Source organism: Cyclopterus lumpus, chromosome 13 (assembly GCF_009769545.1).
Source record: "Cyclopterus lumpus isolate fCycLum1 chromosome 13, fCycLum1.pri, whole genome shotgun sequence".
NCBI lineage: Eukaryota > Metazoa > Chordata > Actinopteri > Perciformes > Cyclopteridae > Cyclopterus > Cyclopterus lumpus.
This window is the reverse complement of record NC_046978.1, coordinates 20,756,624-20,783,313: the sequence shown is the minus strand read 5'-3', so window position 1 is coordinate 20,783,313 and position 26,690 is coordinate 20,756,624. Positions and strand designations below refer to the sequence as shown.

At 46.2% G+C, this 26,690-nt stretch overlaps 2 protein-coding genes across 3 annotated transcripts in view; both read left to right on the top strand.

Moving 5' to 3' along the window:
- col4a4 (collagen, type IV, alpha 4) overlaps positions 1-15,271 on the top strand; it is an 80,224-nt gene extending 64,953 nt beyond the window's left edge. For both annotated transcript variants that reach the window (XM_034549248.1, XM_034549249.1), the window contains exons 22-47: positions 4-164; positions 785-857; positions 940-1,046; positions 1,135-1,318; positions 1,468-1,536; positions 1,613-1,720; positions 2,684-2,752; positions 2,865-3,014; positions 3,145-3,306; positions 3,393-3,560; positions 3,641-3,784; positions 3,869-3,976; positions 4,835-5,013; positions 5,112-5,175; positions 5,274-5,348; positions 5,439-5,546; positions 5,871-5,978; positions 6,335-6,406; positions 6,989-7,117; positions 7,201-7,308; positions 7,387-7,542; positions 7,886-8,134; positions 8,286-8,402; positions 8,507-8,695; positions 14,243-14,526; positions 14,818-15,271. In XM_034549248.1, the coding sequence (XP_034405139.1) occupies positions 4-164; positions 785-857; positions 940-1,046; positions 1,135-1,318; positions 1,468-1,536; positions 1,613-1,720; positions 2,684-2,752; positions 2,865-3,014; positions 3,145-3,306; positions 3,393-3,560; positions 3,641-3,784; positions 3,869-3,976; positions 4,835-5,013; positions 5,112-5,175; positions 5,274-5,348; positions 5,439-5,546; positions 5,871-5,978; positions 6,335-6,406; positions 6,989-7,117; positions 7,201-7,308; positions 7,387-7,542; positions 7,886-8,134; positions 8,286-8,402; positions 8,507-8,695; positions 14,243-14,526; positions 14,818-15,078 (3,602 nt within the window). In that variant the 3' untranslated portion in view covers positions 15,079-15,271. The remainder of the gene's footprint in view (positions 1-3; positions 165-784; positions 858-939; positions 1,047-1,134; positions 1,319-1,467; positions 1,537-1,612; positions 1,721-2,683; positions 2,753-2,864; positions 3,015-3,144; positions 3,307-3,392; positions 3,561-3,640; positions 3,785-3,868; positions 3,977-4,834; positions 5,014-5,111; positions 5,176-5,273; positions 5,349-5,438; positions 5,547-5,870; positions 5,979-6,334; positions 6,407-6,988; positions 7,118-7,200; positions 7,309-7,386; positions 7,543-7,885; positions 8,135-8,285; positions 8,403-8,506; positions 8,696-14,242; positions 14,527-14,817) is intronic.
- A 2,605-nt stretch (positions 15,272-17,876) lies between these two features.
- Positions 17,877-26,690, top strand: LOC117741945 (presenilins-associated rhomboid-like protein, mitochondrial). The gene is made up of 10 exons (XM_034549232.1): positions 17,877-18,003; positions 20,004-20,220; positions 20,294-20,434; positions 20,530-20,578; positions 20,696-20,791; positions 21,288-21,437; positions 21,507-21,577; positions 21,918-22,019; positions 22,533-22,630; positions 26,217-26,690. The coding sequence occupies exons 1-10, from the start codon at positions 17,927-17,929 to the stop codon at positions 26,353-26,355; spliced, it is 1,140 nt and encodes a 379-aa protein (XP_034405123.1). The 5' UTR covers positions 17,877-17,926; the 3' UTR covers positions 26,356-26,690.

Genomic DNA, 26,690 nt, shown 5'->3' with positions numbered 1-26,690 from the left:
CAGGTAGTCCTGGCGACTGTTCTTGCGGCCCCCCAGTCGTACTGAGGGGCCCCCCCGGCCGTGTGGGGGACTCAGGGTCTCCAGGGTTTCCAGGATCTCTAGGGGCCCTGGGGCTGAGAGGAGAGAAAGGTTTACTTGGAGACCCAGGAGAGCGTGGACATCAGGTGAGTCGCCAGACAACAGGGTCAGGGGTCGGAGGTCAGCGACCAGTTAGTTTAGGAGCTGTTCTTGATCCGATGTGAGGTCAAAGGTCAGGTCATATAATTGTAAAGCCCTCTCAGGGGAGTTTGTAATTTGTGATTTTGGTGTCACGGAGCGGGAACTGTGGAGGAGGACTCGGACGCAGAGTAGAGGTTTAACTAACAGTTATTTATTTTTAACAAAAACTCAAAGGGAAAAATCCTGGAAATGAATAAGTCCTCCGAAGAGGGATGAACGGGAATATGCTCAACAAAACGGGAGCCTGCAAAAATAATTATCTACAACTAGGTTCGGCCTAGACAAAACTGAGACCTGGACTTGACCATGACATAAGGCACAGGACAAGGGGAGACACCGACTATAAGGACACATGAGGGAAGTGGGGAAACAGGAATCAGGGCAAGGAACCTGAAACGAGAGGAAGGAGAGTTAATTTCCAAAATAAAACAGGAAGTAACAAACAAACATGGAGACAGGACAAACACTCAACTTGACATAAAGGTGTGACATTTGGGCTCTACAAAATAAACTGAATTGAATTAGTTGGATTGGATCATTTACTGGTTGATGGTTTTGTTTGCAGGGTTTGGGCGGATTTCCAGGTGTCAAAGGGTTCAAAGGTCAGAAGGGAGATTTCACTGTGGTGGATTTTAAAGGTGAGGTTTGACCTTTACTTCACCCACCTGAGAAGACTTCCTGTCAGTGTTTCTTTGGTTCTGAACAGACTTTTGTCTCCAGGTGAGAAAGGAAACCCGGGCCAGCAGGGCCCTCCAGGCAGACAAGGATTTTCAGGGAGGAAAGGACTCAATGGGCCCCCAGGGGCCCCTGGAAACCCCGGCCTAGAGGTTAGTCAGTCAATCTGGATGAACTCACACTGTTGGACTTTGAAAACCTTGAAGACCAACAAGACTTTTGTCTTCTGTTTCTTTTCAGGGTGAAAGTTTCGCCAGTTCTCATGGAGAAAGGGGCTTCCCTGGACATCCGGGGCTAAAGGGCTTATCAGGGCCTTCAGGCACCCCCGGGCGAGGTGTAGTCGGTGCAGTAGGACAACGTGGTGACCCTGGGGACCCGGGACCTGAAGGACTCCCAGGCCCCTCAGGACCGAAGGGGGTCAGAGGTAGATATGAATCTGAAGTTAACTTTGAATTAAGACTTAACTCATTACAACAATTTCATTACTTCAACTCTGACTCCTCTCAAGTCACATTTGACCCCTCCCACACCATGACTCTTCCTCTTCCTGTTTTACTCCTCCTCTTTATGCAGGGGACACTCTACCCTGTGTGCCCAGAAACCCCGGACCCCCCGGGGAGAAAGGAGACACTGGAGATGCAGGTAAACACCATCTACAACACCTGTCTGACTGCTTACCTGTCTGTCTTACTCCCTGTTAACCTGTATGTCTCTTCAGGTTACAAAGGACTGCCTGGTCCTCCAGGTTTTCGTGGCATCACTGGACCTGATGGACTTAAAGGGGACAAAGGCCGGCCTGGACTGCTTGGACAACCTGGACGACAAGGTACCAGAGCCCACCTGTGCCACACCAATACCTGTACCACACCTGTACCACACCAATACCTGTACCACACCTGTACCACACCAATACCTGTACCACACTTGTACCACACCAATACCTGTACCACACCAATACCTGTACCACACCAACACCTGTACCACATCAACACCTGTAGCACACCTATGCCACACCAATACCTGTACCACACCTGTACCACACCAACACCTGTAGCACACCTATACCACACCAATACCTGTACCACACCAACACCTGTACCACACCTATGCCACACCAATACCTGTACCACACCAATACCTGTAGCACACCTATACCACACCAATACCTGTACCACACCAACACCTGTACCACACCTATGCCACACCAATATCTGTACCACACCACTATCTGTACCACACCTGTACCACACCAACACCTGTACCACACCTATGCCACACCAATATCTGTACCACACCAATACCTGTACCACACCTATGCCACACCAATACCTGTACAACACCAATACCTGTACCACACCTGTACCACACCAATACCTGTACCACACATATGCCACACCAATACCTGTACCACACCTGTACCACACCAAAACCTGTACCACACCTATGCCACACCAATACCTGTACAACACCAATACCTGTACCACACCTGTACCACACCAATACCTGTACCACACATATGCCACACCAATACCTGTACCACACCTGTACCACACCAATACCTGTACCACACCTATGCCACACCAATACCTGTACCACACCTGTACCACACCAATACCTGTACCACACCTGTACCACACCAAAACCTGTACCACACCTATGCCACACCAATACCTGTACCACACCAATACATGTACCACACCTGTGACAAACCTGTACCACACCCGGCCACATCTGTCCTGTACATTGTCCATGACTTCATCTTTACACACATCCTCTCCTCCTCCTGCAGGACCTTCGGGTTCTGTTGGTGATACCGGAGAAGAAGGACCTGAAGGCTTCAGTTATGGTGGAGATCCAGGTAGAGTAGGGACACCTGTCCGTCTGTGAAATTACTCTCAATGTCATTGTCTGTTGACCCCCTTTATGAATCAAACATAGTTATTTTAAACTGTTGTCATTATGTTAACCAGGTTCTGCGGGGCTCCCGGGCTCTTCTGGACTCAGGGGCCCAGCAGGAGACTCTGAAGTTGGGCCCTCAGGACCCATTGGCTTCCCAGGACAACTGGGCTCTCCGGGACCTAAAGGAGTCCCTGGCCCCCCCGGCATCAGTGGACTAAAAGGTGAAGTACTGGACATGAATATCAATAAATGAATAAAAACAACCGGGTTTAGTTTTGAAATAATTAGGAGTTCCCAAAAATGGTCAAATGTAAATTCATGTAATGATAATTATTTCCTGGGTTTGTCCAGGAGTCCTGGGTCTGGCTGGGGGCCCCGGTGTGCAGGGCCAGAGAGGACAGGATGGGGCCCCAGGTAAAACTGGCCCTCAGGGGCCCACATCTGACTTCTGTGACGCAGGAAAATCTGGTTCCAGGGGCCTTTTTGGCCCTCAAGGACCCATAGGGCCCCCAGGTAAATTATGCCTCCTAATTATGCTGACTTTACTTTATTTACTTAATTTACGTTACTTACTTTCATCATATCATATTTATGTTCAGGTTTTTACGGGGAGAAAGGTGAGATCGGGCAGGGGGGTCTTCCAGATTATGGCCCTAAAGGCCCTCAAGGCAAACCAGGCTCTTCAGGTTTCCCGGGGTACACGGGGCCCCAGGGCCCCCCTGGTCCCGGCGGAGACTCTGGACTGCTGGGGCTCAGTGGTCAGACAGGTAAGCGCCTTCAACCAAAACACCTGAGTCTAGATGTTTCTTGATTACAGGTTCACAGAAATACTAACCGTCTATTTCAGGTCTGATGGGGCCGCGGGGCCAGGACGGAGGGCCAGGGGCCCCTGGACAGACCGGGGCCCTCGGAGCCACGGGGAGGAAGGGGGAGAGAGGGTCCAACGGACGAGACGGAGGTCCAGGATGTGAGGGTCGGAAAGGAGAGAAAGGTACTCAGTATTTCTACAACACTGTTATAGGACCACTATAGTACTACTATTGTACTGGGATGAACCCATGTGTGTCCCCTACAGGTTGTAAAGGGGCCCTGGGGCCTCCAGGAGAGACCAAGGGTGTCCCCATCAAAGGAGAGAGAGGAACAGAAGGACCCTCTGGAATCAACGGCTTTCCTGGACCACGAGGTCAGAGCCACAGGCTGTTTATAGGAAGTGACGTCAGAGCCATGACGTCTCTTATTGGTTTCTGGATATTAAGAAGCCTCCAGTTTACGTATACCACTCTGCTGTCGGCCTGTCAATCACCTTGTAGCCCCGCCCTAAAGCGTTTAGCCCTAAAGCGTTTTGCTTTATGTTCTGTTTGAGTCTAAATGAACATCACAAGACTTGAAACTAGAGATTGAGACCATAAACTAATGTTTACAATGTTTACTGAGGGAATACATCAAGAGAAGTAGAGTCATTTATATAGACTTCTATACAACCAGAGGAGTCGCCCCCTGGTGGTCAGTAGAGAGAATGCAGCTTTAACACATGAAGCATAGACTTCTATACAACCAGAGGAGTCGCCCCCTGGTGGTCAGTAGAGAGAATGCAGCTTTAAAACATGAAGCATAGACTTCTATACAACCAGAGGAGTCGCCCCCTGGTGGTCAGTAGAGAGAATGCAGCTTTAAAACATGAAGCATAGACTTCTATACAACCAGAGGAGTCGCCCCCTGGTGGTCAGTAGAGAGAATGCAGCTTTAACACATGAAGCATAGACTTCTATACAACCAGAGGAGTCGCCCCCTGGTGGTCAGGAGAGAGAATGCAGTTTAAAGAACTGGAGGTTTGTTTTACTGGTTAGAAGCGGAGAGACTTGATCAGAGTTAGATTGGTTTGGCCTACATAAGTCAACGATAATAATACCGGCAAAACTGAACTCCATAAAAGCTTCTTCGTAATGCTGAAGGTTGAGTTTCCCATGATGCCGTGCCTGTCTCTGTGACGCGTGATCGGACCCTCCGGTGAAGGTTTTAACATTAAATTCACTCTCTACAGGAAATAAAGGTGTGCGAGGAGCTGCTGGTAAGCCGGGGTATCTGGGCATCAACGGACCCACAGACATCGTAGGACTTCTGGGACCACCTGGGCCCTACGGACAACCAGGACCTTCAGGATCGCCTGGACGTACAGGACCACCAGGATTCATCGGCTTTCCAGGGGAGACCGGAGATCAGGTAAGATAGATGTTTGTTTTAAGTTTAAAGATTAGAGCCTAACAACCAGAACCCGCTTTTGTTAAATATTCAGAAATCTTCATCTTTTTTGGTTGCAGGGTGACCTGGGATGTCCAGGAAAAGTTGGAGAACCTGGTCGCCAAGGATGTACTGGATCCAAAGGTATCAACTAACCCAAACCCCCCACCGAGACTTTGATGAAATACTGAGCGATTTCAGGGGTTTTATCTCAATGTGTGATGTTTCCTTTTGGGTTTCAGGTGATAAAGGAGACTCCTTCGGTTGTTCTGGTCCACCTGGAGACAACGGGCCTCCTGGAGACTTTGGACCCTTAGGTAAGGATCTGGTTCAGCTGCAGTGAATAAAGATGATCAGCAACATGACTTGAACAGTTTCTTGGTGAATCAGCTGTTTGTCTCTTTCAGGACCTCGCGGACCTCACGGACTTCCTGGAGGACCCGGTTTTATTGGGGGTCCAGGACAAAGAGGATGCAAAGGAGATCAAGGCCAGCAGGGGGAACTGGGCCCACCAGGTACAGAAGCTTGCCTGGGCCTCGTCAAGTCTTTACACATTTTTTTCTAACATGAAGTCATGTGACCTACTCCTTTAGACTCTTTAGCATCCAACAGAGGGGCGTTCACTGACCTGTTTTACAAATCAGAGAACTAAACACTGCTGTTAAACACAGACTTCATTTCAGACGTCTGAATTAAAACACATGTCTCTCTACCTGTCTCTCTGTCTGTCTGTGTGTCTGTCTCTCTGTCTCTCTCTCTGTCTGTCTGTCTGTCTGTCTGTCTCTCTGTCTGTCTGTCTGTCTGTCTCTCTGTCTCTCTGTCTGTCTGATTTATTCCAGGTGTGGTCGGTCCGTCGGGTCCCAGAGGCCGTTCTGGTCTTCCAGGTCTTCCTGGTAATGCGGGTGCTGATGGTCCTCCAGGACCTGCAGGCTTCCTGGGACTTCCAGGTCAGAGCTGCTGTCTCACGTGACTTCTTTAACTCTATAAAGAACTTTTTATTGTGACGCGTCTCCGGATATCTGACAAACACATTATAAAAACCAGACCACACCTGGACCCGGATCACATTTAGACCTCAGTACACAACGTCGGTACACTTTGGTCTTCCTGCTATCTGTCAAAATAAAAGCTGTGAGGAGGTGATACGTCTAGAGTTACAGTTTTCTACCATTGTTTGTTGTTTCTTTTGCCTAGACATATTATTATATGTAGACTTATTTATTATTATTATTATATATAAACTTATTTCAGTGCGTCAAAATAAGTTAACTTTTGTTTTTTATGAATGTTTTTGGTGTGTCAGGTCCTCCTGGACCACTGGGCCTTCACGGACTGGACGGACTCAAGGGAGTGAAGGGGGACATGGGGACCAGAGGTACCGGTCTGAGGACTCACTCTCATACACGTCATGTGACCAAAGTGCAGTTCAACTCATCTTAAGCTTTAGGCTCGGCCAAACAGGAAGTGAAACAGCCTCTGTGTCCAGTAGCACCGCGAGTCCAGAGCTTTAACCTCCAGCCTCGAAGCCTCGAAGCCTCGAAGCCTCAAAGCCTCAAAGCTGTCGTCAAGTTGAGCCGTTGAAGAAGTTTGGACAAAACTTTATTAGGAAAAAGAGACGCAACTGAAGTTGTGGTGTTGTGAAGTTGGTACTTCTGATTACCAATCAACATTTATTTATTTAATTCTCTGAAAAAACTATAACGGTTAAAGTTAGGATGAGACCGAAATGTCTGCGTTTCTTATTATTGATCAATAATCATCTCAATGATATTAATATCCGTCCTAGTCTTTGCTTTTATTTTGTGTTTTGACTTCATCTGAACATATTGATGGTGGTTTTAGATTCAAAAGATAAATGAAGGGTCAAAAATGCATTGTGTGAAACTTATTGAACATTTGTTCCAGAAATAATTCATTTTATAAAGTTGAGTCATCAGCATCACTTTTCTCTGTTTAGGTCTGGGGGAATCGGGTGATCCAGGTTCTCTTGGTCTTCCAGGGGATAAAGGTCCTCCAGGTCCCCCGGGACACATTGGTTCATCACAGCATGGCCCACCGGGACCCAGAGGCCCCCCAGGACCCAAAGGTCTGTGGCAGTGTGTCGGTGTCAGGATGTGACCGACCAGCAGTGACCCATCAGTTTGACTGATGGCTCTTTATGTGTCGTAGGACCACAAGGGGATTTGGGACCTCCAGGTAAACCTGGACCAGACTGTAAAGGTCCAATCCCAGGGACTCTTGGAGATCCTGGTCCTACTGGAATAGATGGAGAACCAGGTCAGACTTTAACTTTTGGGTTTAATCAACTTATATAAATCACACTGGATGACCTCTGAACTTTGTTTGATGTTTCAGGGTGTTCTGGTGAGGTGGGGGATCCGGGTCAGAACCCTCCAGTACCTGGAGATGATGGGGACAACGGGGACACAGGGTGCCAGGGGCCAGGGGGCCTTCAAGGACCTCAGGGGCCCGAAGGTCTGCCAGGCATCACCGGAAATCCGGGATTGAAAGGTCAGACTGTCTTTTCTTTCAATCTTTAAAGGTGCTAAACACAAAATATCTGTTGCCTCCATATGGCTCTCAACATGGCGGCGGCTCACAGCTAACAGTGCTAACAACAGAGCTAACAGTGGTAATCGTAAAAAAATGTTTTAAAAGAAAAAATGTATTGAGCAGAATAATCCAGTTCCTCAAAGTTGAGCTTCATGAAGATCAGAAGAACAGGAAGTCTCTTTGTTCTTTACTCTGTTTTCATCTTTTATTATTGGTCCTCATTTGAAGTGAAAGAATGATCATGGTCTTTATGCTCAGAACATCTTATCATGAACTTGGTTTCATCTTGGTGTGAGATCAGGTCTGCGGGGGTCTTCTGGTCTGATGGGCCTACCTGGTAATAGGGGTCCTAGAGGCTGTACCGGTCCCGGTGGGCCTCCAGGACCAAAGGGATCCACTGGACCGGTGGGTCCAAAGGGGGAGATGGGACGAGTCTCATCTTGCCCCACTTACCCTCCTGCGACGCCAGGTCCTCCAGGTCCCCCTGGGTCCCCCGGTCTGGATGGAGATGTCGGCGTCCAGGGAGAAATCGGCCGGATAGGACCCAAAGGTGAGAAACAGTTGGTGGTCCAGGTCATGATAACTTTCATCATGTCCCATTCAGACTTGATCCTCCACCAAAGCCTCAAAAAGGTCTCAAAATATCTATGAAACTACAACTCGGTCTGCTGATCATGAAGGTGATTGATGATGTATTTCAGGTAAGAAGGGGGACATCGGGTTTGAGGGACCATCAGGCCCTGAGGGGCCTGATGGTCCAGATGGAGGCCGAGGAGAACCGGGCCGGCCGGGGGAGAGCGGAGTCGTGGGAGCCCAAGGTGAGACCTGGACCCGTCTCTCTGACTCTCTGGTAGTCACAGTCGTTGTGTATCTGTGTGGGTTTGTTTTGTTGATTTAACTTCCTGTGGTCTTTGTGTCTCAGGTGATCCTGGTCCAATGGGTGACCGCGGCCCTCGTGGACCAACCAAAAACTTGAACTCTGGCTTCTTATTGGTGTTGCACAGCCAATCAAAGGCGGTTCCTTCCTGTCCACTCGACATGAAGGTCCTGTGGGTCGGATATAGTCTGCTGTACCTGGAGGGCCAGGAGAAGGCTCACACTCAGGATCTGGGTATATATATTATACACACACATATATATATATATATATATATATATATATATATATATATATATATGTATATACACATTACAGTGGCGGGCCGTGCATTTGAGACCCAGGCCTTCTGTGCTGAACACCCTAATCACCTCATTATGACGCCACAGCTTCAGGTTATTATTTGTTTCGTGTTTGACAAGTGAAATAAAATGTGAAATAAAATGTTACATGAAGCGCAAAACCTACAAATACACTAACTGCAGAGTGCAGACCCATAAATACGAGCATGATGGCATGCTCCACCAGCAGCTCCACCAGCAGCTCCACCAGCAGCTCCACCAGCAGCTCCACCAGCAGCTCCACCAACAGGTCTAACAAGAGGTCCACCAGCAGCTCCACCAACAGGTCTAACAGCAGGTCTAACAGCAGGTCCACCAACAGGTCTAACAACAGGTCTAACAACAGGTCCACCAGCAGCTCCACCAACAGGTCTAACAACAGGTCTAACAGCAGGTCCACCAGCAGCTCCACCAACAGGTCTAACAACAGGTCTAACAGCAGGTCCACCAGCAGCTCCACCAACAGGTCTAACAACAGGTCTAACAGCAGGTCCACCAGCAGCTCCACCAACAGGTCTAACAACAGGTCTAACAGCAGGTCCACCAGCAGCTCCACCAACAGGTCTAACAGCAGGTCCACCAGCAGCTCCACCAACAGGTCTAACAACAGGTCTAACAGCAGGTCCACCAGCAGCTCCACCAACAGGTCTAACAACAGGTCTAACAGCAGGTCCACCAGCAGCTCCACCAACAGGTATAACAAGAGGTCCACCAGCAGCTCCACCAACAGGTCTAACAGCAGGTCCACCAGCAGCTCCACCAACAGGTCTAACAACAGGTCCACCAGCAGCTCCACCAACAGGTCTAACAACAGGTCTAACAGCAGGTCCACCAGCAGCTCCACCAACAGGTCTAACAACAGGTCTAACAGCAGGTCCACCAGCAGCTCCACCAACAGGTCTAACAACAGGTCTAACAGCAGGTCCACCAGCAGCTCCACCAACAGGTCTAACAACAGGTCCACCAGCAGCTCCACCAACAGGTCTAACAACAGGTCTAACAGCAGGTCCACCAGCAGCTCCACCAACAGGTCTAACAACAGGTCTAACAGCAGCTCCACCAGCAGCTCCACCAACAGGTCTAACAACAGGTCTAACAGCAGGTCCACCAGCAGCTCCACCAACAGGTCTAACAACAGGTCTAACAGCAGGTCCACCAGCAGCTCCACCAACAGGTCTAAAAGCAGGTCCACCAGCAGCTCCACCAACAGGTCTAACAACAGGTCTAACAGCAGGTCCACCAGCAGCTCCACCAACAGGTCTAACAACAGGTCTAACAGCAGCTCCACCAGCAGCTCCACCAACAGGTCTAACAACAGGTCTAACAGCAGGTCCACCAGCAGCTCCACCAACAGGTCTAACAACAGGTCTAACAGCAGGTCCACCAGCAGCTCCACCAACAGGTCTAACAGCAGGTCCACCAGCAGCTCCACCAACAGGTCTAACAACAGGTCTAACAGCAGGTCCACCAGCAGCTCCACCAACAGGTCTAACAACAGGTCCACCAGCAGCTCCACCAACAGGTCTAACAACAGGTCTAACAGCAGGTCCACCAGCAGCTCCACCAACAGGTCTAACAACAGGTCTAACAGCAGCTCCACCAGCAGCTCCACAGTGACTGCGGTCTCCAAAAACAGTCAAGCCAGCCCGCAATTGTTTCCCCGGGACTCGTATATACGAGGCGTTACGGTACGAGCGTGTAAGAACTAACTTCAGAAAAAGAGCAGACTTCCGGTGAACGTAATCATCAGGAAATACGCATTTAAATACATATATAGTAATACATTTAAATAACTTGAGATTAATAGAGATGTCCATCAGAGACAATCAAGACATTCTGATGTTTGATTTCTAAATGAGAGCCCCTGAAAATCTCTTTCCTGAGCTGACTTCAAATCAGCTCACGAGGCAATTTATGTCTAACTTTAGATAATATTTAAAAAAGAATGACCCATAGTTATGAAATCATTCCACTTCAGGTCCATAGTAGACCATCTCAGGATGTCCATCAGAGACAATCAAGACATTCTGATGTTTCATTTCAAGTTGAGAGGCTGTCAAAAAGGTTGAAAAGGGTCCCCAGAAATCCTGCTAGAGAACTCTCCTGACTGACCCCTGAGCTCCTAGTTGTCTCTGAAATCCCCCTGACTGCCTGATGTTGTTCATTACGCTCATAATATGTTCCTGTGTTCATTTATGTCATTATCAGTAGATAGTAAAGTAAAAACCACGACTATGGTCATAATTATTAGACACACAGAGACACCTCCCTATCTACAAACACCTTTTTACACACACAAAAATGGTGTGAAATATTTTTAAACCCCAAAAAAGAAATTACACCATCAAGTTCAAATGTGGTGTAGTCATCTATGTGTTTTTCGAAGTGGAGGCTGGCTGACTGTTTTTCGAAGTGGAGGCTGGCTGACTGTTTTTCGAAGTGGAGGCTGGCTAACTGTTTTTCGAAGTGGAGGCTGGCTGACTGTTTTTCGAAGTAGAGGCTGGCTAACTGTTTTTCGAAGTGGAGGCTGGCTGACTGTTTTTCGAAGTGGAGGCTGGCTGACTGTTTTTCGAAGTGGAGGCTGGCTGACTGTTTTTCGAAGTGGAGGCTGGCTGACTGTTTTTCGAAGTGGAGGCTGGCTGACTTTATTTTTCGAAGTGGAGGCTGGCTAACTGTTTTTCGAAGTGGAGGCTTGGTGACTGTTTTTCGAAGTGGAGGCTGGCTGACTGTTTTTCGAAGTGGAGGCTGGCTGACTGTTTTTTGAAGTGGAGGCTGGCTGACTTTGTTTTTCGAAGTGGAGGCTGGCTGACTTTGTTTTTCGAAGTGGAGGCTGGCTGACTGTTTTTCGAAGTGGAGGCTGGCTGACTTTGTTTTTCGAAGTGGAGGCTGGCTAACTGTTTTTCGAAGTGGAGGCTTGGTGACTGTTTTTCGAAGTGGAGGCTGGCTGACTGTTTTTCGAAGTGGAGGCTGGCTGACTGTTTTTCGAAGTGGAGGCTGGCTGACTGTTTTTCGAAGTGGAGGCTGGCTGACTGTGTTTTTCGAAGTGGAGGCTGGCTGACTTTGTTTTTCGAAGTGGAGGCTGGCTGACTGTTTTTTTCGAAGTGGAGGCTGGCTGACTGTTTTTCGAAGTGGAGGCTGGCTGACTTTGTTTTTCGAAGTGGAGGCTGGCTAACTGTTTTTCGAAGTGGAGGCTTGGTGACTGTTTTTCGAAGTGGAGGCTGGCTGACTGTTTTTCGAAGTGGAGGCTGGCTGGCTGACTGTTTTTCGAAGTGGAGGCTGGCTGACTTTGTTTTTCGAAGTGGAGGCTGGCTAACTGTTTTTCGAAGTGGAGGCTTGGTCACTGTTTTTCGAAGTGGAGGCTGGCTGACTGTTTTTCGAAGTGGAGGCTGGCTAACTGTTTTTCGAAGTGGAGGCTGGCTGACTGTTTTTCGAAGTAGAGGCTGGCTAACTGTTTTTCGAAGTGGAGGCTGGCTGACTGTTTTTCGAAGTGGAGGCTGGCTGACTGTTTTTCGAAGTGGAGGCTGGCTGACTGTTTTTCGAAGTGGAGGCTGGCTAACTGTTTTTCGAAGTGGAGGCTGGCTGACTGTTTTTCGAAGTGGAGGCTGGCTGACTGTTTTTCGAAGTGGAGGCTGGCTGACTTTGTTTTTCGAAGTGGAGGCTGGCTGACTGTTTTTTTCGAAGTGGAGGCTGGCTAACTGTTTTTCGAAGTGGAGGCTTGGTGACTGTTTTTCGAAGTGGAGGCTGGCTGACTGTTTTTCGAAGTGGAGGCTGGCTGACTGTTTTTCGAAGTGGAGGCTGGCTGACTGTTTTTCGAAGTGGAGGCTGGCTGACTTTGTTTTTCGAAGTGGAGGCTGGCTGACTTTGTTTTTCGAAGTGGAGGCTGGCTGACTGTTTTTTTCGAAGTGGAGGCTGGCTGACTGTTTTTCGAAGTGGAGGCTGGCTGACTTTGTTTTTCGAAGTGGAGGCTGGCTGACTGTTTTTCGAAGTGGAGGCTGGCTGACTGTTTTTCGAAGTGGAGGCTGGCTGACTGTTTTTCGAAGTGGAGGCTGGCTGACTTTGTTTTTCGAAGTGGAGGCTGGCTGACTTTGTTTTTCGAAGTGGAGGCTGGCTGACTGTTTTTTTCGAAGTGGAGGCTGGCTGACTGTTTTTCGAAGTGGAGGCTGGCTGACTTTGTTTTTCGAAGTGGAGGCTGGCTGACTGTTTTTCGAAGTGGAGGCTGGCTGACTGTTTTTCGAAGTGGAGGCTGGCTTGTCCGCTCCACAGTGGCAGTAAACACCAAGACGCTCAGTCCAAATTAAAGGCATTCCCAGCAATACAGTTGGCAACTCTTCTCCGATGCTCATCCAGGAAGTTCGTAGTTGGCGAACTGAACGTGACGCATAGATGTTTTTTCCTGCTGGGTCCAGGCTGTTAGCTGTGGGGTCGGGCGGCCATGTGCTACGATTTCCTGCTTTTCCTCAAACGTCCTCCTTGAGAATAGCGGTTCTAGTCTTCCTCCTTCAGCCATAGATGAAAGAACTAAAATACTATAAATTCAATTACTTCTCGAAACAACAGTTTCAATAACATGAACCGTGCTATAGTTTCCTGTTAGACGACGAGTCACGGTAGCCGATTGACCATAAAAAAATTGAAATAAAAAATTAATAAAATAGCTATAACTTTGTGATTCTGTTTAGGCCTTCAGAGAAGGCTTTGAAGGCCCTGACGGCCACTGATATATGACTCATCAAGCAGGTCTGAAATAACCTCTATTGCTGCTTTGTTCATGTTGAGGAACTTCATGACATCATGGAAGGTTCACTCGTCTCCAAGTGCAGCTGTATGCACATCAAATAAACCTTTTAGATTTAACATGAATAAGACAATCGGGTTTGATCGGTGCTAAGCTACGCTAACATGGTAGCAGGTTGATGTAGGCTGAAGTGTGGGTATTGTTTGTACCATATGGTTCATACACGTATATTTAGACACAGTTGTATCTGGTCTGTATACTAATATGACGTATCGTAGACAGATACAATAATGTTTTCAGACACGAGCATCCCACGGCCGATCGGCTTCATCGACACACAAGTTGAACATATTTTTCCTCGTCACAAAGACAGGAAGTGGAAATGGAAGCAGGTTCCGGTGCCTTTTAGGCTATTGTGCCGTGATCCAGAACACCGGCGTGTCTTAGGCCCCCGTCAGTCACTCATTGTGGGTTAGATTGTTGTGTGTCAAGAGGCTCAGATGGACAGACAGATGTATCCGGTAATTTTTCAAAATAAAACATATTTTTGAACTTCAATCAATCAAAAGGTTCTGTGCGGTACCAAGGGACCTATGGACCAGTACCAGGCCGCTGCCCTAGAGGACCACACACACTATGTTCCTTCATGAGAATCTAGATGTTTGAGATGCTGAAGTGAGCTGTCGATGGTCTACCTCTCTCCAGGTCAGGCGGGGTCGTGCATGCGGGTCTTCTCCACAATGCCGTTCTCCTCCTGCAACATGGGAACCTGCTCCTACGCCAGTCGGAACGATAAATCCTATTGGCTGTCAACGACGGCGGCCGTCCCCAGTATTCCGGTGGGCGGAGCCTCCATCGAAGACCACATCAGCCGCTGCGTGGTGTGTGAAGCCCCCTCCTCACCTGTCGCTCTGCACAGCCAGACCTCTGGCCAGCCAGACTGCCCCCCCAACTGGAGGAGCCTGTGGACCGGATACTCTTTCCTCATGGTGGGTACTGCAGTCCAGAAGTACTACTAGCACTGTTATACTATCTTCTAATACTGAGAATACTACTACTACTAAAGTGAATACTACTGCTAATACCACTGCCGCTAGCACATACACGAATGAAGGCAATACTACCACTAATACTATAACTAGTACTCCTACTGCAGTGCTCTGTGTGTGCCCTCACATGCTGTAGTTGTATTGTTGTATCCAGGAAACTAACTCTCTCAGCTCAAATCTCTCAGCTCCTGCTGATGGTGGTGATGATGTCATTTCCTGTGTGTGTTGCAGCACACGGGAGCCGGCGACGAGGGCGGCGGCCAGTCTCTGACATCATCTGGCAGCTGCCTGGCGGACTTCAGGGCCCAGCCCTTCGTCGAGTGCCAGGGGCCCCGAGGAACCTGCCACTACTTCGCCAACATCTACAGCTTCTGGCTGACGCGGGTGGAGACGACGGCCTCCGAGCTCGACCACGGTGCCTCCACCACGCTGACGGAGGGCTGGCAGCAGAGGGAGAGCATCGGGAGGTGCAGCGTCTGCATGAGGGAATGAGGAGGAGGAGGAGCCTCCTCTTCCTCCTCCTCTTCCTGCAGAGCCTGAGAGGACAAACAGGAAGAGACTCTTTGGTTTGTCTCTGTGAGGAGAAACTGTCATGTTAAAGATAACGCCGTCAATCAACCAACCAATCAACCAACCAACCAACCAATCAAAAAACCAAAAAACCAACCAATCAACCAAAAAACCAACCAATCAACCAACTAACCAAACAACCAATCAACCAAAACACCAAACAATCAACCAACCAACTAACAATCAACCAATCAACCAACCAATCAACCAAAAATCAACCAATCAACCAACCAATCAACCAAAAAACCAAACAATCAACCAACCAACTAACAATCAACCAATCAACCAATCAACCAACCAACTAACCAACCAATCAACCAACCAACCAACTAACTAACCAACCAACCAATCAACCAAAAAACCAACCAACCAATCAACCAATCAAACAACCAATCAACCAAACAACCAATCAACCAACCAACCAACCAATCAACCAACCAACCAACCAATCAATCAACCAATAAACCAACCAATCAAACAATAAAATGTTATAAAATCAATAAGAGGTTGGCAGATTGACTGGTTCGATCACGTTAGACTTTATCCACTCTGACAAAGTCGTTAACCTGGTTAATGCAGCTTTAACTAGAATTATGATGACATAATGTTTCTTCTCTTTTATTTTATACTAATACAAATGTTTCTCGAGCGTTTAAACAATAATTGTGTCTCAGTTCATCGGAAGTGAAACTGATACGACTTCCAGTTCAATCCAGCAGGGGGCAGTCACTATGCTTTCGACCAGAAACTATGTCAAATATAAAGATATATATATAATATATCATTTGATCATCCTTCAGACTGTCGTGGTGAGACGTGGTGCCGTCTACGTCCACCAGCGGGCGCTAAATAAATATTTAAATCCTGCACGTCAGTGTTTCGCTCAATATTATTATTAATTTTGATGAAATTAAAATATTGCATATTAACTTGGATATAACTCTCACTAACAAAATGTGTCATCATATTTCTTATGTTTATCACTCAAACTCTCATTTGCTCAGTAAACCAGATTGGATGACATTTATTTTGAAAATTAAAAAAATGCAGCCGGCTGATTGGTTGGTGGCGTTGAGTGAACTTCAGCCTCGCCTCCAGAAGTGAAAGTGCATCCTGATTGGTCAGCAGGGAGGTAGTGACTGCGTGTCATTGGTCCGTCAGTATTCTGTTAACAAACTGGGAGCCAATCGCGTGAGAAGCTGTGAATATGTTTGGCTTTAAACCTTTAAACGTGTTTTTTGTTCCAGTTTTCTTTCAGACGAGTTCTTTATTCATGTTCTTCAGTTTCAGTGTAAAAACTAAGAGAGCGGCGAGTTGTGACCATCAGTCCCAAACCAGGACCATGCAAGACCAGAGCCACGCAGGACTAGGACCAGAAGCTGATGTTAAATCTTCCACTTTGTGGATTTAATGATTCAGTTCAATGTTATTAATAGAGTACAATGAATATTGATCTGATCCTTTAAACAAACTAAAGATGTTTGAATTTCAAAGTTCACAGGACGAACTTCCTGTTCTGGTCCTGAGTTGAAGGTTCCTGGTTTTTGTCCGATAACGGTTCAGTTTTGATTTCTGGTTCTGTTTCTGGTCCTGATTCTGGTCCATTTCCCATTTCTAATCCTGGTTCTGATCCGTATTCCGGTACTGGTTCTGGTCCTGGTCCTAGTTCTGGTTCTGGTCATGCGTTTGGTCCTGGTTCTGGTCTTGATTCTAGTCCTGTTTCTAGAATGGGTTCTGGTGCTGGTTCTCGTCCTGGTTCCGGTCCTGGTCATAGTCCTGGTTCTTTAGTCAAGGTGCCGGTCCTGGTTCTGGTCCTGGTTCTGCATTATCTTGCTCAGATTTGTAAATATATTGGAACTCAACCGTTTTATATTTTTACTGTAAATGTCATCAGAGTATTTATTTAGCATGAAATTAATGTTGGTGCTATTTGAGGTTTAATTTGTTTATTTTGGTAACGATGACATGGTGGAACCCGCCCTCCTTCAAAATAAAATGCACAAATATAAACATGTTAATGAGGAGGACTCTGATCTATATTTTGTTTTAGTTTTTTACGATCCGGAAACGATTCGTTGTTTCAAGATGAAACAAACACTTAATTTGACTACACCTCCCATGATGCTTTGCTTTGAAAGGAGGCCTGGAGGAGGCCTGAAGACCAAACACAGCTCAGCAGTAAATCCTCTTTAATCAGATGAGGAAGTTGGTGTTAAAAAGTGGGCGGGGCTTCGTTATTACCTTTGTGTGTGTGTGTGTGTGTGTGTGTGGGGTAGGGGGGGGGGGGGGTCATCAATGTACTTTTATTGTCTGTGATATTTTAATCTCTGTAGAAGGAAACTTCTCACTAACACTTGTGAAGCATTTTATTCTCTGTAGATGGAAAACTCTTCAATAAATCGCATAAAATTCGCTGAGTTTTTATTTCAGTCCAAAGGTTTACTTGTGAAGAATTAGTTATTATTAGAACATATTCAAACGATCTCAGTAAAAACAAAAGGTGGCCAAAATATTGGAAAAGATATTAGAAATTATCCCCAAAATATTTAAAAAGAAAAGAAAGTAAAATGAAAAATACAAATTAGTATTATTTACAATAAATAAAAAGTAATAATTTCTCATTTGAAATAAAAAAATGTTTTTACTTCGAAAGTCCCGGCCGGAAGTTGTAGGTTGTGGAGGGGTACAGGTGTCTGTCCTCCAGGTGTCGCTGCTCGGAGCTCCACGCTGACCCGGTAATGAACGCTGTACCGGGGTCACCGGCTCGGTCATGGCGTGGAGGAGCTGCGCGGTTCTGCTCGGGCGGAGCGGACGAGACGTTCTACGGAGCTCCGCGACGGGGAACAGGTGACCACAGCCGGAGAGAGAGGCTCTGTCTGGGGGGACGGACCGGAAGTCTTCCGCTGATCTGATAGCTCTCTGTGTGTGTGTGTGTGTGTGTGTCTGTGTGTGTTAGCTCTCTGATAGCTCTCTGTGTGTGTGTCTGTGTGTGTTAGCTCTCTGTTAGCTCTCTGTGTGTGTGTGTGTGTGTTTTAGCTCTCTGTGACTCTGTTAGCTCTCTGTGACTCTGTTAGCTCTCTGTGACTCTGTTAGCTCTCTCTCTGTGTGTGTCTGTGTGTGTTAGCTCTCTGTTAGCTCTGTGTGTGTGTGTGTGTATTAGCTTTCTGTATGGCTCTGTTAGCTCTCTGTGTGTGGCTCTGTTAGCTCTGTGTGTGGTTCTGTTAGCTCTGTGTGTGTGGCTCTGTTAGCTCTCTCTGTGGCTCTGTTAGCTCTCTCTGTGGCTCTGTTAGCTCTCTCTGTGGCTCTGTTAGCTCTCTGTGTGGCTGTTAGCTCTGTGTGTGGCTCTGTTAGCTCTGTGTGTGGCTCTGTTAGCTCTCTGTGTGTGTGTGTGTCTGTTAGCTCTCTGATAGCTCTCTGTGTGTGTGTGTGTGTCTGTTAGCTCTCTGATAGCTCTCTGTGTGTGTGTGTGTGTGTCTGTGTGTGTTAGCTCTCTGTGTGTGTGTGTGTGTGTGTGTTTTAGCTCTCTGTGACTCTGTTAGCTCTCTGTGACTCTGTTAGCTCTCTCTCTGTGTGTGTCTGTGTGTGTTAGCTCTCTGTTAGCTCTGTGTGTGTATTAGCTTTCTGTATGGCTCTGTTAGCTCTCTCTGTGGCTCTGTTAGCTCTCTCTGTGGCTCTGTTAGCTCTGTGTGTGGCTGTTAGCTCTGTGTGTGGCTCTGTTAGCTCTCTGTGTGTGGCTCTGTTAGCTCTGTGTGTGGCTCTGTTAGCTCTGTGTGTGGCTCTGTTAGCTCTCTGTGTGTGGCTCTGTTAGCTCTGTGTGTGGCTCTGTTAGCTCTGTGTGTGGCTCTGTTAGCTCTCTCTGTGGCTCTGTTAGCTCTCTGTGTGTGGCTCTGTTAGCTCTGTGTGTGGCTCTGTTAGCTCTGTGTGTGGCTCTGTTAGCTCTCTGTGTGTGGCTCTGTTAGCTCTGTGTGTGGCTCTGTTAGCTCTGTGTGTGGCTCTGTTAGCTCTCTGTGTGTGGCTCTGTTAGCTCTGTGTGTGGCTCTGTTAGCTCTGTGTGTGGCTCTGTTAGCTCTCTCTCTGTGGCTCTGTTAGCTCTCTGTGTGTGTGGCTCTGTTAGCTCTGTGTGTGGCTCTGTTAGCTCTCTCTGTGGCTCTGTTAGCTCTCTGTGTGTGTGGCTCTGTTAGCTCTCTGTGTGTGTGGCTCTGTTAGCTCTCTGTGTGTGTGGCTCTGTTAGCTCTCTGTGTGTGTGGCTATGTTAGCTCTCTGTGTGTGGCTCTGTTAGCTCTCTCTGTGGCTCTGTTAGCTCTCTGTGTGTGTGGCTATGTTAGCTCTCTGTGTGTGTGGCTATGTTAGCTCTGTGTGTGGCTCTGTTAGCTCTCTCTGTGGCTCTGTTAGCTCTCTGTGTGTGTGGCTCTGTTAGCTCTCTGTGTGTGTGGCTATGTTAGCTCTCTGTGTGTGTGGCTATGTTAGCTCTCTGTGTGTGGCTCTGTTAGCTCTCTCTGTGGCTCTGTTAGCTCTCTGTGTGTGTGGCTATGTTAGCTCTCTGTGTGTGTGGCTATGTTAGCTCTCTGTGTGTGGCTCTGTTAGCTCTCTCTGTGGCTATGTTAGCTCTCTCTGTGGCTCTGTTAGCTCTCTGTGTGTGTGGCTATGTTAGCTCTCTGTGTGTGTGGCTATGTTAGCTCTCTGTGTGTGTGGCTATGTTAGCTCTCTGTGTGTGGCTCTGTTAGCTCTCGGTGTGTGGCTCTGTTAGCTCTCGGTGTGTGGCTCTGTTAGCTCTCGGTGTCTCTAACGTTGGCAGCTAGCGTACCTCAGGTTGTGTCTGTTGTTGAATAGTGCCGTTTGTCCACCAGGTGTCCTCACAGCTTTCAGCAGAGATGCGGCTTCAGGAAAGTCGCCAAGAAACCAGAATCCAAGAAGGTGGAGGAGGATCTGGTTCCCCCCCGCGCAGAGTCTTTGGAGGCTGCTGCCCAGCGCCGGAGCCCCGCCCCCCACACGGAGCATCGGGCTCCGCCTAGCTCCCCCCGGGCCTTCGGCCAGCTCCTCAGACCGCTCGTCTTCACCGTGGGGGTAAGGTCGAGACGTTTACCTGTTGGAGGTGATGTCACGGCGATGTCGCAGACAGGCGTTAACTCCATCTCAGTTTACAGGCTGCTCCTTTGGCGTGGCGGCCATCTGGCAGTACGAGTCTCTCAAGTCTCGAGTCCAGAACTACTTCGACGAGATCCGAGCCGATTGGCTGGAGAAGCTGCGACCTCAGAAACGAGGAGACGTCCGCAAAGAGGTTAGTCGGGTCTGAGTGGTCAATCACAGAGCAGGACACATATCTACAGGTTCTGCTGGTTCAGTCTGAGCCCTGATTGGCTGTTTATGTTTCAGATGAATCAATGGTGGAACAGCTTGAGTGAGGGTCAGAGGGCGGTCACAGGTGAGACAACATCCAAACAAACTGACGCACAAATTTACATTGAGAATCCTGATTGGACTTTAGTCTCATGGTGATAATCTTGACTATTATTAATAGTCTCTGTTGTTGGTTTCCCAGGGATCATTGCTGCTAACGCCATAGTGTTCTGCTGTTGGAGAGTTCCAGCTCTGCAGCGCTCCATGATCAAATACTTCACCTCCAACCCGGCATCCAGTGAGTCTGCATGCCCACTCTGTAACAACAGCTTGTTCAGGTCCTCAGGGTGGTGCGTTCAAGGCCCCATGTCCTTATCACGTTTAAGATTCAGCCTACAAACGGGTCAAACCAACAAGTGTGTAACTGTTGCTGACTGTCTGTTGTCTGTTTCTGCCTGTTCTCTGTGTCTGTCTGTTTCTGACTGTTGTTTGACTGTTGTCTGTTTCTGACTGTTGTCTGTATCTGCATGTTGTCTGACTGTTGTCTGTTGTCTGTTTCTGACTGTTGTCTGTATCTGCATGTTGTCTGTATCTGCATGTTGTCTGTGTCTGACTGTTGTCTGTTTCTGCCTGTTGTCTGACTGTTGTCTGTTGTCTGTGTCTGACTGTTGTCTGTATCTGCATGTTGTCTGTGTCTGACTGTTGTCTGTGTCTGCATGTTGTCTGTGTCTGCCTGTTGTCTGTCTGTTGTCTGTCTGTTGTCTGTCTCTAACTTGTGGTCTGTCTCCCTGCAGAGACCCTGTGCTCTCCGATGCTCCTCTCCACGTTCAGCCACTTCTCCTTCCTCCACATGGCGGCCAACATGTACGTCCTGTGGAGCTTCTCCTCCAGCGCCGTGTCCATGCTGGGCAGAGAGCAGTTCGTGGCCGTCTACCTGTCTGCAGGTGCTGCACCTGTCTGTCTGACCTGTTGATCAGTGTTGGCTTGTTGATGTTGACACCTTCTCTTTCCAGGTGTTGTTTCTACGTTCTTCAGCTATGTGTGTAAGACGGCCACCGGGAGGTTCGGCCCGTCTCTGGGAGCCGTACGTATATTAGTGAATATATGAATGATGTCAATCTGCAAATACTAATAAAATATATCTGGAAATTCCTTATAGATGTAATTTAAAATATCCAACCAATGTCCCAAAATATGCAAATTCTGGTTTGATTTTACTTTGTGAACCTGTACAGCTCGAACTGATATATTGAGTCTATTTCTATATTGTAAATGTTTCTATGTTATGAAATGCTTTCAAGTTAAAAGATGAATGCCTACTTGATGGTGGACTTTGAGTTGGAGGACTTGAGTCCTGGTTTTGAGGGGGTCCAGAGGTCCAGGGGGTCCAGGAACCCGACCCAGTCTGTGTTCTGTCCCCCCAGTCTGGAGCCATCATGGCCGTCCTGGCTGCCGTCTGCACCCAGATGCCTGAAGCCAAGCTGGCCATCATCTTCCTCCCCATGTTCACCTTCACTGCTGCCAACGTAAGACCTGTCTGTCTGCCTGTATGTCTGTATGTCTGTCTGTCTGTCTGTCTGTCTGTCTGTCTGTCTGTCTGTCTGTCTGTCTGCCTGTCTGTCTGTCTGTCTGTCTGTCTGTCTGTCTGTCTGCCTGTCTGTCTGTCTGTCTGTCTGTCTGTCTCTCCATCTCATCCTGTCTGTCTCTCCATCTCATCCTGTCTGTCTCTCCGTCTCATCCTGTCTGTCTCTCCGTCTCATCCTGTCTGTCTCTCCATCTCATCCTGTCTGTCTCTCCATCTCATCCTGTCTGTCTCTCCGTCTCATCCTGTCTGTCTCTCCGTCTCATCCTGTCTGTCTCTCCGTCTCATCCTATCTCTCCCTCTGTCGCCATCTCAACCTGTCTGTCTCAACCTGTCTGTCTCTCTGTCTCATCCTGTCGGTCTCATCCTGTCTCTCCCTCTGTCGCCATCTAATCCTATCCGTCTCATCCTGTCTGTCTCTCTGTCTCAACCTGTCTGTCTCTCCGTCTCTCTGCAGGCTCTGAAGGCCATCGTTGCCATGGACACGGCCGGTGTGGTGATGGGATGGAAGTTCTTTGACCACGCGGCTCATCTGGGCGGAGCCTTGTTTGGAATGTGAGTCACGTGACTCATACTTGTATGTGTCTACTACCATAGTAATACAAGTACTCTGAGTACTCTACTACCATAGTAATACAAGTACTCTGAGTACTCTACTACCATAGTAATACAAGTACTCTGAGTACTCTACTACCATAGTAATACAAGTACTCTGAGTACTCTACTACCATAGTAATACAAGTACTCTGAGTACTCTACTACCATAGTAATACAAGTACTCTGAGTACTCTACTACCATAGTAATACAAGTACTCTGAGTACTCTACTACCATAGTAATACAAGTACTCTGAGTACTCTACTACCATAGTAATACAAGTACTCTGAGTACTCTACTACCATAGTAATACAAGTACTCTGAGTACTCTACTAACATAGTAATACAAGTACTCTGAGTACTCTACTACCATAGTAATACAAGTACTCTGAGTACTCTACTACCATAGTAATACAAGTACTCTGAGTACTCTACTAACATAGTAATACAAGTACTCTGAGTACTCTACTACCATAGTAATACAAGTACTCTGAGTACTCTACTACCATAGTAATACAAGTACTCTGAGTACTCTACTACCATAGTAATACAAGTACTCTGAGTACTCTACTACCATAGTAATACAAGTACTCTGAGTACTCTACTAACATAGTAATACAAGTACTCTGAGTACTCTACTAACATAGTAATACAAGTACTCTGAGTACTCTACTACCATAGTAATACAAGTACTCTACTACCATAGTAATACAAGTACTCTGAGTACTCTACTACCATAGTAATACAAGTACTCTGAGTACTCTACTACCATAGTAATACAAGTACTCTGAGTACTCTACTACCATAGTAATACAAGTACTCTACTACCATAGTAATACAAGTACTCTACTACCATAGTAATACAAGTACTCTACTAACATAGTAATACAAGTACTCTACTAACATAGTAATACAAGTACTCTACTACCATAGTAATACAAGTACTCTGAGTACTCTACTAACATAGTAATACAAGTACTCTGAGTACTCTACTACCATAGTAATACAAGTACTCTGAGTACTCTACTACCATAGTAATACAAGTACTCTAGGAGTACTCTACTAACATAGTAATACAAGTACTCTGAGTACTCTACTACCATAGTAATACAAGTACTCTGAGTACTCTACTACCATAGTAATACAAGTACTCTGGGTACTCTACTACCATAGTAATACAAGTACTCTGGGTACTCTACTACCATAGTAATACAAGTACTCTGGGAGTACTCTACTAACATAGTAATACAAGTACTCTACTAACATAGTAATACAAGTACTCTACTAACATAGTAATACAAGTACTCTGAGTACTCTACTAACATAGTAATACAAGTACTCTACTACCATAGTAATACAAGTACTCTGAGTACTCTACTACCATAGTAATACAAGTACTCTGGGTACTCTACTACCATAGTAATACAAGTACTCTGGGTACTCTACTAACATAGTAATACAAGTACTCTGGGAGTACTCTACTAACATAGTAATACAAGTACTCTGAGTACTCTACTATCATAGTAATACAAGTACTCTGGGAGTACTCTACTAACATAGTAATACAAGTACTCTACTATCATAGTAATACAAGTACTCTGGGTACTCTACTACCATAGTAATACAAGTACTCTGGGAGTACTCTACTAACATAGTAATACAAGTACTCTGAGTACTCTACTACCATAGTAATACAAGTACTCTGAGTACTCTACTATCATAGTAATACAAGTACTCTGGGAGTACTCTACTACCATAGTAATACAAGTACTCTGGGAGTACTCTACTAACATAGTAATACAAGTACTCTACTACCATAGTAATACAAGTACTCTGGGTACTCTACTACCATAGTAATACAAGTACTCTGGGAGTACTCTACTAACATAGTAATACAAGTACTCTACTACCATAGTAATACAAGTACTCTGGGTACTCTACTACCATAGTAATACAAGTACTCTGGGAGTACTCTACTAACATAGTAATACAAGTACTCTGAGTACTCTACTAACATAGTAATACAAGTACTCTGAGTACTCTACTACCATAGTAATACAAGTACTCTGAGTACTCTACTAACATAGTAATACAAGTACTCTGAGTACTCTACTAACATAGTAATACAAGTACTCTGAGTACTCTACTACCATAGTAATACAAGTACTCTGGGTACTCTACTACCATAGTAATACAAGTACTCTACTACCATAGTAATACAAGTACTCTGAGTACTCTACTAACATAGTAATACAAGTACTCTGAGTACTCTACTACCATAGTAATACAAGTACTCTGAGTACTCTACTAACATAGTAATACAAGTACTCTGAGTACTCTACTACCATAGTAATACAAGTACTCTGGGTACTCTACTACCATAGTAATACAAGTACTCTACTACCATAGTAATACAAGTACTCTGAGTACTCTACTAACATAGTAATACAAGTACTCTGAGTACTCTACTAACATAGTAATACAAGTACTCTGAGTACTCTACTAACATAGTAATACAAGTACTCTGAGTACTCTACTAACATAGTAATACAAGTACTCTACTACCATAGTAATACAAGTACTCTGAGTACTCTACTAACATAGTAATACAAGTACTCTGAGTACTCTACTAACATAGTAATACAAGTACTCTGAGTACTCTACTACCATAGTAATACAAGTACTCTGAGTACTCTACTACCATAGTAATACAAGTACTCTGAGTACTCTACTACCATAGTAATACAAGTACTCTACTACCATAGTAATACAAGTACTCTGAGTACTCTACTAACATAGTAATACAAGTACTCTACTAACATAGTAATACAAGTACTCTGAGTACTCTACTAACATAGTAATACAAGTACTCTGAGTACTCTACTACCATAGTAATACAAGTACTCTGGGTACTCTACTAACATAGTAATACAAGTACTCTGGGTACTCTACTACCATAGTAATACAAGTACTCTGAGTACTCTACTACCATAGTAATACAAGTACTCTGGGTACTCTACTAACATAGTAATACAAGTACTCTGAGTACTCTACTACCATAGTAATACTCTACTACCATAGTAATACAAGTACTCTGGGAGTACTCTACTACCATAGTAATACAAGTACTCTGAGTACTCTACTACCATAGTAATACAAGTACTCTGAGTACTCTACTACCATAGTAATACAAGTACTCTGAGTACTCTACTAACATAGTAATACAAGTACTCTGAGTACTCTACTACCATAGTAATACAAGTACTCTGGGAGTACTCTACTACCATAGTAATACAAGTACTCTGAGTACTCTACTACCATAGTAATACTCTACTACCATAGTAATACAAGTACTCTGGGAGTACTCTACTACCATAGTAATACAAGTACTCTGAGTACTCTACTACCATAGTAATACTCTACTACCATAGTAATACAAGTACTCTGCTTCCTGCTGCACTGAAGTTCAGGATGGAGAAGAACATCTGTGATTGGTGGAGGGTGTTTAACTTCCCAGCATGCTCTCTGTTCCGTCTGTCCTCCAGCGGGTACGTCCTGTTCGGTCAAGAGTTGATCTGGAAGAACCGAGAACCTTTTGTGAAACGTTGGCACGACCTGAGAACCGGAGGAGGAGGAGCTTCTGGAGGAGGTGGAGCTGACGGAGGAGGGGGCGGAGCCGTGTAGGACTGGGGGAAAAGCAACATGTAAAGATGTACAGGGGCTGGTGGGCCGCACCATTCGGCTTCCCTCGGACCAGCTGTCGGACTCATGATTCACGTTCATACTTATGAATGTTTTGACTGTTTTTGTTCACGTTTGTTTATTATTTAGAGAAATAATCTCTACAGCTGAAGAAGATGAAGTTTCTTTCGAAACTAAACTATTAAATTGGGGCTTTCATAAAAGCTCTGAGAAATATTACGCTGGATTTCACTCTTTTAAAATGAGATGAAGTTGTTTGTTTCTGCTTATTTATGTTTGTTGGTTTCCTTTGAAATAAAACTGTAAAATAATGAGAA